A 9,983-nucleotide genomic window follows, 5' to 3' on the forward strand; every position below is an offset into this window, starting at 1 on the left:
TATGATAAACAGTATTTGTTAAATGTCACCACTGACATGTTAAAAATTCTCAAGAAAGGAGCTGTTGGCAGTTGATGGCTGCCAAGAAAGGAAGAGCCACTCTCCTTTGGGAAAGTAGCCCCTCTGTCCTCTTGCCCTGGGGGATGGCCACACACCCAAGACCACACAAGCAACAATAATCGGACTCTATGGATTGTTAATAACAATTTTCAAAATATTTTATTTATGGGGCTGGAACGATGGCTCAACAATTAAGAACACTGACTGCTCTTGCAGAAGACCTGGGTTTGAATCCCAGCACCCACATGGCGGCTATGAACTGTCCTTAACTCCAGTCCCAGGGGAATCCGAAGCCCTCTTCTGTCCTCCGCGGGCACTGCAGGACACGGGTGCGCTTACCTACATGTAGACAATATACGCATACACATAAAATAAGGACGGTTCGTAGCAGCCACATGGGTGCTGGGACTTGAACCGGGGTCCTCTGCAAGAGCAGTCAGTGTTCTTAACCACTGAGCCATCTCTCCAGCCCCAATAACAATTTTTTAAAAGAGAGAACATGGGCTTAATGGCACAGACGGGTCAGGGGTTAAGAGCACTTACTATTCTTCCAGAGGACCCAGGTTCAGTTCCCAGCACCCAAATGATGGGTAGCAATTGTTTGTAAATCTAATTACAGGAGACCTGATGTCCTCTTCAGGCCTCTGAGGGAACTGCAAACCTGTAGTGCACTTATATGTATGCAAAACAAACACACAAAATAAAAATAAGTAATTTTTTAAAAGAGAGAACATGAAGTTGGGGCCAGGGACACTAAGAAATTGGCAAAAGGTAGTGATGGATGAATACAATCAATATACATTGTATAAATGTGTGAAACTTTCAAAGACTAAAAAGTTTATTTTGTAATTTTATTATTTTTATTTTCTGTGTATGCGTCTATTGCCTGCATGTAAGTAAGTGCACCTGTGTCGTGCAATGCCCGCAGAGGTCAGAAGACACTGCAGGATCCCCTGGGACTGGAGTTACAGACACTTGTTAGCTGCCATGTGGGTGCTGGGATTCCAACCCGGGTCTTCTGCAAGAACAAACAGTGCTCTTAACCGTTGAGCCATCTCTCCAGCCCCTAAAAAGTTTATTTTTAAAAACACATTAAAGGCTCTGCCGACACCAGGACTCCCAGATGGTGTCGCTCGTACCACTGAAGGAGAAGAAACTCATGGAAATTAAACTGGGAGAGCTGCCAAGCTGGATACTGATGCAGGATTTCACCCTCAAAGGCATTGTTGGAGCATTTCAAAGAGGTTATGATCCATACTACAATAAGTATATCAACGTGAGGAAAGGGAGCATCTCCGGTGTCAACATGATCCTGGTGGCCTATGTGCTCTTCAGGTACTGCATTTCTTACAAGGAACTCAAACATGAGCAACTACGCAAGTACCACTGAAGAGGGGCCAGTGTGGAATGCAGTGCACTCCTGGACATGACCACCTGCCTAGCTCCCATCAATGAAGAGTCCAACCAAGGCTGGATCTTTCTATATCCTGACTGAGAACTAATGTCCAATAAAGGTGACTGGTTCCTGTTTAAATAAAAAAACTTAAAAAGAAAACACGTTAAAAATGAGCAGACCAGCGGGGCTTGGTGGCACACGCCTTTAAAATCCCAGCACTGCGGAGGCAGAGGCAGATGGATCTCTGTGAGTTCAAGGCCAACCTGCTCCACATAGTGAGTTCCAGGCCAGCTGGGGCTATGAGGAGACCCTGTCTTTATAAAAAAAAAAAAAAAAATAAGCGAGACACAGTGACACATGCTTGTAATCCCAGCACTAAGAAGGCAGAAATAGAAGGATTGGGAATTCAAGGTTGTCCCCTACATAGTCCATGCTGAGTCTGAAGCCAAAGTGGGCTATATTGAGACTTTCAAAGAAAAAAAAAATTAGAAATAGCTGGGCATAATTGCACATGCTTATAATGCTGGCACTAGGAAGGCCTTCCCAACAAACCAATTACAGAGATGAATAATATGGAAAAGCAGAAGGTTTTTATCAATGCACTGGAAAGAGGAATAAAGGAGTTGGCTGAGATGGGAGGGCTCCAAGTTCTTCCATGCAGCCTAAGTTACATAGTAAGATCCTACAACAAATTTAAGTATTTTATTTATTATTTTTATTTTATGTGTATGAATGTATGTGAGTGCACCCGTGTTGTACAATGCCACGGACGTCAGAAGAGGGCATCGGATTCCCCTGGAACTGGAGTTAAGGACAGTTCGTAGCCGCCATGTAGGTGCTGGGACTCAAACCTGGGTCCTCTACAAGAGCAGTCAGTGCTCTTAACCACTGAGCCATCTCTCCAGGCCCAAATAACAGGTCTGCTGGTGAATACTTCTAATTTCAACATGGGAGGCTGAAAAAGTCCAGAGTTCAAGGCCAGCTTCAGCTACATAATATAGAGAGAAGAGGACAGGGGAGGGGAGAAAACTCAAAAATGTTAAACTGTACAGAAGATAAAATTCTATGGCAGAGCACATGCCTAACAAGTTCCAGGCCTCAGATTTAAAGTACTGGGAAGATGGGGCTGGAGAGATGGTTTACTGGCTAAGAGCATAGTCGCTCTTGCAGAGAAAGCACATTTGGTTCCTAGCACCACGTGGCAGCTAACAACCATTTGTAACTCTATGCAGATGGTACACTTACAATTCAAGCAAAATACTCATACATGTAAAATTAAAAAAGAAAAAAAAAATTTTAGCCGGGCGTGGTAGCACATGCCTTTAATCCCAGCACTTGGGAGGCAGAGACAGGTGGATCTCTGTGAGTCTGAGGTCAGCCTGGTCTACACAGTGAGTTCCAGGCCAGCTGGAGCTACAGGGAGACCTTGTCTCAAAAAAAGAAAAAAAAAGGCAAAAAAAAAAAAAAAGACTATTTCCTTCCTTCTTGATTTGACTACTTATTAAATGTCAGGCACAAGAGACATAAATATATCCTCAGCCTTCAAGAACTTACAAACAAGAAAAATGAACAAATAAATTATATATAGCACAACCAGATTATGCAGGGCATTGTGGTTGTATAAACTCAGATATGTCACTAGATTCTGTCCTGCAAACAACCTCTGGTTGCCAAACAGTCAGCTCCTCCAGAATTTGCCTCAAATACAGAATCTCACCTATGGATACACTGCACCTGGGACAGCTTTCATCCAGCAAAGATATTTAAAAAGGTCTAGCCACTTGAGCCTACTGTGGTACACGTTTGATTTATGACCTAAAACGCACCAGTGAGCCAGTTTTTCACCAAAACTATCCATTTCCAGTCTCCTGTCCCTAGCACATAGCACAGACACGTTAGATGTATCTTACATCCCAAACTACCTCATATCAGCTTCCAGAGAATACAAAATGTATCAGAGGCCCAGCTAACATTCTGAGTGGTAAGAGTCCCATAAAATATTTTTAGAGCAGGCATGATGGGTGCACACCCATAATCCCAGCACTCCAGAATCCAAATCAAGAGGACTGATAGTTTTATGCATACTTAGGTGATTTCCAATGTTGATATGATACATGTCTTTTGATAAATGTGAAGTATACACCTAGAAATGGAAAATGTGCTATGTTCAGGAAGTGAAAAGAAACTTAATAGAGATTAGGTTGTCACTGCTTGATCTGCATGAATATATATGTTCATTTAATGAAAATTCATTTGTGTACATGATTTTTGAATTGCTCTGTATGTACACTTTAATTTAAAATGTGGTTACCCAGGCTTGGGTGATTTACACACATAATCGCAGCACTTGGGAAACTGAGGCAGGACTTCAAGTTCAGCACAAGAACATAGTGAAAGCCCCCCATTTCAAAAAAAAGTTTAGCCGGGCGTGGTGGTGCATGCCTTTAATCCCAGCACTTGGGAGGCAGAGGCAGGCGGATCTCTGTGAGTTTAAGGCCAGCCTGGTCTACATAGTGAGTTCCAGGACAGCTGGTGCTACAGGGAGACCCTGTCTCAAAAAGACCAAAAAAAAAAAGTTTAAGTAAAACTTTTAAGTTTAAAAGGTTAAGGTTAAGCCAGGCATGGTGGCACACACCTCCCAGCACTCAAGAAGTAGAGGCCAATCACTACAAGACAGAAGCCAGCCTCGGATAGTCTACATAGCAAATTCCAGGCCAGCTGGGGCTATAGAACCCTGTCTCAAAAAACAAGCAAATAAAGTAAGGGCAAGTGTTGGGGCCAGCAAATGGCTCAGTGGCTTATGACACATGTTGCCAAGCCCAACAACCTGAATTTGGTCCCCAAGAGCCACATGGTGGAAGGAAAGAACTGACCTCCACATGTGAGTTGTGCCCCTCCCCAACCCTGCCAAATAAATAAATCCTTAAAGAAAAGAAAGAGGGGGCTGGAGAGATGGCTCAGAAGTTAAGAACACTGACTGTTCTTGCAGAAGACCCGGGTTCAAACCCCAGCACCCACATGGCAGCTAACAACTATCCCTAACTCCAGTTCCAGGAGATCCGACAGCCTCTTCTATCCTCTGTGGGCATTGCACGACACGGTTGCACTTACCTACATGCAGGCAATACATGCATACACATAAAATAAAAAAAAAAAAAAAAATTTTAAAAAAAAAAAAAAAAAAAGAGGAAAAAAGGTAAATGTGTAAGACAAAGCAGATGATGGACTGGGGATACCACTCAGTAGAAGGCTTGCATGTAAGGGGCCCAAAGTAGATCAGATTCTAACTAACGTTAACTTTCAAAATTAATCCAAACCAAGGAAACTAAAAGATTAAGTCTTTTCTGGATAGGTGTTAATCAAACTTGGTTGTTGAAAGATGAGAATTCGGCATGACAGTTCATCTTGTAGGATAGTTCATTTAAGTCAGCTGGACTGCATTTGGAATCACCATGCAAACACCCGTGGGTGTGTGTGAGAGTGCTTCCACAAAGGTTTCATGGAGAAGACCCAACCATGAATGTGGAATGTGGGTACACCATCCCATGGGCTGGGCTCCCGGACTAAGGAAGGAGAAAGCAGGCCAAGCAGCAGCATTCGTCACTTCCTGCTTATTGCCAGATGCTACACGATCCTGCCATCATGTCTTCCTTGCCATGATGGACTGTACTCAAGTCATAATACAAAATAAACCCTTAAGTTGCTTTTATTAGGTATTTTGTCAAAGCAACAAGAAAATAATACATCCAGGAAAAGTATTTAAGACTAGACATGAGCACCTTAAAATTCAGAATGAAGAGCTATGACTCTGTGCTATAGTAAAGGAACCACAGACAGTAAGAAAATAATGAACTTCAACACAATAAACTATGTAGGCATATAATCCTGCTGATATTGCAAATTATAAGAAACAGTACTACATGTAAAGGAAAAAGTCATGTAAAAACTACATAATTACTGCACTTAGGATTCTCTGAGGGCTGTGGATGGTGCTGTTCACTGACAGATCAACTACCAGTCCTAGATTCCATCCTCAGTACTACTTAGTTGAATCTCCACTTTACTGAGGCAAGGTCTCTGAGTGAACACAGAGCCTGCCAATGATAGCTAATCCACCTAGTCTAGCTAGTCAGTTTGCTCTGGGGATCCCCTGTCTCTGCCTCCATAGTGCTGAGACACAGGCAGGCTGTGACTCCTTCCCAGCTTTTTTGTAGGTTTAGGGTATCCTAACTCCAGTCTTCACATTTGCACATCAAGTGCTTTATCCACTGAGCCATTTCATCTTAACATTTAAAAAAGAAAACAGAACTAGAATAAATCAAATCAAATTATGTTTTGTTTTTAAGACAGAAAAATAAAGGGCTAGGCTGGGCTTGGTTGCTCACACCTTTAATCCCAGCACTTGGGAGGCAGAGGCAGGCAGATCTTTGAGTTCAGGGCCAGCCTGGTCTACATAGTGAGTTCCAGGTTAGCTGGGGCTACAGGAAGACCCTGTCTCAAAAAGACCAAAAAAGAAAAAGGCCTGTGGAAATACCAAGATTTCTTTTATGTATTATACTAACGAGAAATCACATGAAGTAAAAAGCAGGTGTCATGAAAACATACCCACATAAATTTTCAGCTTAAAATCTATGAGGTATTTAATCCTTTAATGGCGTTTGTTTTCTAAATATAGTACTTACATGCTGTATTTCCTGCTGGCTGGCTCGGTAGTTTTTCTTGGTTAAATTGTCCACCAGGTAGCTGATTTGAGACAAGGCCAGCGAAAGCGAGTCAAGATTCATTGCTGGTTGGGGCGGAAGCAGGCGGCCGAGCCCGGCGCAAAATCACCATTATTCCCCTTTAGTCACCTCAGAGGCAGGTTAATGCTTTCTTTGTAATTAGGCTATGTCTGATATCTGTAAAATGTCTTCAGTTCCTCTTTACCAGGTGTCCTACTCTGTTCTGAAACATGGCACCTGTTTAAAAATAAAATTCCAGAATTCTCAATTAGGGGAAAGAAGGTTAAGTAGCTTTCATCTCAGTACTTAAAATGTTACATAGGACTTTGAAAAAAGAAAAAAAGAAGACATCTCAACCACTGTTGCTAAAAGATGGCAAGCTTCTAAATTAGGTTAAACAAGACAAGTTCTATCAGGGGTTTAAATTTAACGAAACAATGTGAAATTCTTAAATTTGTATTTTATCAATTTCAAATTAACAATTTCTACCATACCATTCAGAACCAACAGGAGCATAATTAAAATTTGAGTATGACATTGTTTCTCATTCAGTCTTTAAGATCAAGTATAAAAATTAGGGTCTAAGCAAACTTACTTCACTGTTAGCTTCCTTATGTACTTCACAAAACACCATTTATTCCCTTTATTCCTATGCTACAGCTTCAGAATCAAATCAAACTAATCTTCAACTGCACCTTAGGATGTGTATTTTAGGTATTTGACTGACTGAAAAGTAAGTAAGGACTCCAAAAGCCAAATGTGCTTCTGCACTGTTCAAAGTACTCCTAAGAACTACTTTAGTTAGGAAAGTCCAAAGCAGCAGTAAAACTAACTTGCAGAATGTTCATCAATTTATCTGTAACCACCTGCTAAGTCAGATAACAAAAAGACAAATATCAAAAATCTCTTTTTCCTTTACAAATTCAAAAATCATGTAATAAATACGTAGAATTTTTTAAATGTTTATTTTTATTTATGTGTGTTTGCACACGCTCGCATGTGTACAACTGTTTGTGGAGGCTAACAAGGTGTTAGATCCCTTCCAGCTGGAATACAGGCAGTTGTAAGCTGCTCTATATGGGTAGGAATAATCAAACTCCATTCTAACTGCAAAAGCACCAAGTTATCTTAACCACTGAAATCGTCTCTCTAGCCCCAAATTTATGAAGATTAAACTTGTATCTTTAGCCGGGCATGGTGGTGCACGCCTGTAGTCCCAGCACTTGGGAGGCAGAGGCAGGCGGATCTCTGAGTTCAAGGCCAGCCTGGTCTACATAGTGAATTTCAGGACATCTAGGGCTACAAGGAGACCCTGTCTCAAAAAGACCAAAAAAAAAAAAAAACCACTCACAGGGCTATAGAGCCGTTTCAAAGGTAAAGCACACTTTCTGCTCTTCCAAAAGACCCAGATTCAGTTCCTGGGACCACATGGCAGCTAACACCATTTTTAACTCTAGTTCCAGTGGATCTGACACCATATTCTGGCCTTGGCAAGCACCAGGCACACACATGTGCAGCTTCATACATGCAGACAAAAAATTCATACACATAAAATAATACTTTAAGAATAGATTAATATGGGGTGCCCCGGTCACTCTCCCCCGACCTGGCACCTCTGCAGCCAGCACAGCAGGCTGGAGGCAGGGGGTGTTCTCGCCTCTTGTGTCCGTCTCATAGTTCCCCCACCTATGGACCTTGAAAAGCCACTGCTGCTACTATGGTGCTAGGTCACTATCTCAGCTCTGTGATGTCCATTCTTCCTCTAGAACCTTCCCAGTGTGATTGAGGTCTACCAAAACGCTGTTTGTGAAGGTCCTCTTTTTAAGACAATTAAGAGACAGAGGAGTGGAAATAAAGTGCTGCAGGTGTCCTGGGATCTGCTCATCCAGGATGTACGCATTCCTTCTAGGTGTTATATTTATCACTTTAAGTTCAAGTCGCATCTTACTGGTAAAATATTCAGCCAACAAAGGTAAGTTAAGATGTGGAGTCAGAATCAAGCACATGTCTTTGGTATCCTTATGTATAAAATGGACTTAGCACCTTAAAAAGTACTAAGCTTTGTATGAATGATAAAGTATGTTTAGCTTTTATAATTTAGTCTTTTATTATTTGACAAGAAAAATTCGTGACACTGGGTAAAATTTGGATCATTCAAGTGCACCCGTGTCATGCAGTGCCTGAGGAGGACAGAAGAAGTTACTGGATCCCCTGGAACTGGAGTTAGGGACAGTTGTTAGCTGCCATATGGGTGCTGGGATTCAAACCCAGGTCTTCTGCAAGAACAACCAGTGTTCTTAACCACTGAGTCATCTCTCCAGCCCCAATGTAAGGGTTTTAAACAAATGCTTAATTCCACAGAACTGCACTGTGGAATTCTAATTACTTCTTACTAATTACTGACAACAATAAAATCATGGCATCATGACCCTTAGTAGTCTACTAGGGGAGTCTATGTGTTAAAAAAAAATAATAAATTAATAAAAAAAAAAAAACATATTGGCCAAAGACCCTTTAGTAGTCTACTGGGGGATTATATTTTTAAAAAAAAAAAAATAAATAAAAAAAAAAAAAAAAACATATTGGCCATATTGGCCGGGTATGGTGATGCACGTCTTTAATCCCAGCACTTGGGAGGCAGGCAGGCAGATCTCTGTGAGTTTGAGGCCAGCCTGGTCTCCATAGTGAATCCAGGCCAGCTGGGGCTACACTAAGACCCTGTCTCAAAAAGACCAAAAGAAAAAAAAGATTTTTGACAGTATGAAGTAATTTTGAGAAAAACAGTAGAAAGGCTAATCCTTTATAAGAGCATTATGTAGTTTACATATTCTTTCGCATCCGTGTGTCCCAGGATAGCCTGGAACTTGTAATCCTCCTGCCTCTTCCTTCCCAAGTTCTGGAATTAATTATTCTTTATATACTTGTTTTTACAATGTGAATCATGGTATACAGGATTCAGAAAATGTCACTTAACGTTATATCTTAAACATTTTGCTGAACCAGGTGTGGTGGCACACATCTTAATTCCAGCATTCTGGAGGTAGAGGCAGGAGGATGTCTGTGAGTTTGAGGCTAGCCTCAACTCTATATGGGGTGTTTCAGGCCAGTCAGGGCTTCACAGTGAGATCTTGTCTCCAAAGAGAGAGAACACATTTTGGTGGTGCATTGAAGTAAACTTACGGAGAGCCTACCTTTTACCATTGATGTCTTCAGAGTTATCCAAAACTAGGTAAGAAAACTAGGGCCAGCTAGATGACTCAGCAGGTAAAGTCATCTGCTGCCAAGCCTCCTGACCTGAGTTTAATCCCCAGGATAGTGGAAGGAGAGAACTGATTGTTGCAAGTTGTCTTCTGACCCCAAGCACCACAGCAGGTACATGCCTGTACGTACACACACACACAATAAATACATGTTTTTAAAAAAAGAATGGTAAGGAAACAAGCCCTGCTACTTTTTTTGTTGATTTTGTTTTGAGACAAGGCTCCACCTGATCTTCTTGTCTTCACTTCCCTAGCGCTGGTATTATAGACATGTACATTCAGTGTATGTAGTGTTGGGACTTGAACCCAAGGCTTTGTGCATGTGAGGCAAGCACTCTACCAATTAAACTATATATCCTATTCTGCTATGTTACATTTTGCAATATTTGTGGGGGGTTTTGTTTTTTTAATATTTTATTTTTATTTTATGTGTATGAGTGTATTGCCTACATGTATGTGAGTGCACCCATGTCATGCAATGACTTGGAGGTCAGAAGAGGGCTTTGGATTCCCCTGGAACTGGAGTTAAGGATGGTCTGTAGCCGC

General features: G+C 41.5%; 1 protein-coding gene and 1 pseudogene across 7 annotated transcripts in view; one reads left to right on the top strand and one right to left on the bottom strand.

Annotated features, from left to right (window-relative positions):
* The window catches only part of Cnot1 (CCR4-NOT transcription complex subunit 1), an 87,036-nt gene that overhangs the window by 64,295 nt on the left and 12,758 nt on the right, over positions 1-9,983 (bottom strand). For 6 of the 7 annotated variants that reach the window (XM_008834241.3, XM_008834236.3, XM_029564085.1 and 3 more), the window contains exon 2: positions 6,139-6,414. In XM_008834241.3, the coding sequence (XP_008832463.1) occupies positions 6,139-6,240 (102 nt within the window). In that variant the 5' untranslated portion in view covers positions 6,241-6,414. Of the gene's footprint in view, positions 1-6,138; positions 6,415-9,983 lie in introns of those variants that run through there. The other variant, XM_029564086.1, reaches the window with a different exon arrangement.
* Positions 1,184-1,545, top strand: LOC103735115 (annotated as a pseudogene).

Source organism: Nannospalax galili, unplaced genomic scaffold (genome assembly GCF_000622305.1).
Source record: "Nannospalax galili isolate Female #2095 unplaced genomic scaffold, S.galili_v1.0 scaffold716, whole genome shotgun sequence".
Lineage (NCBI taxonomy): Eukaryota > Metazoa > Chordata > Mammalia > Rodentia > Spalacidae > Nannospalax > Nannospalax galili.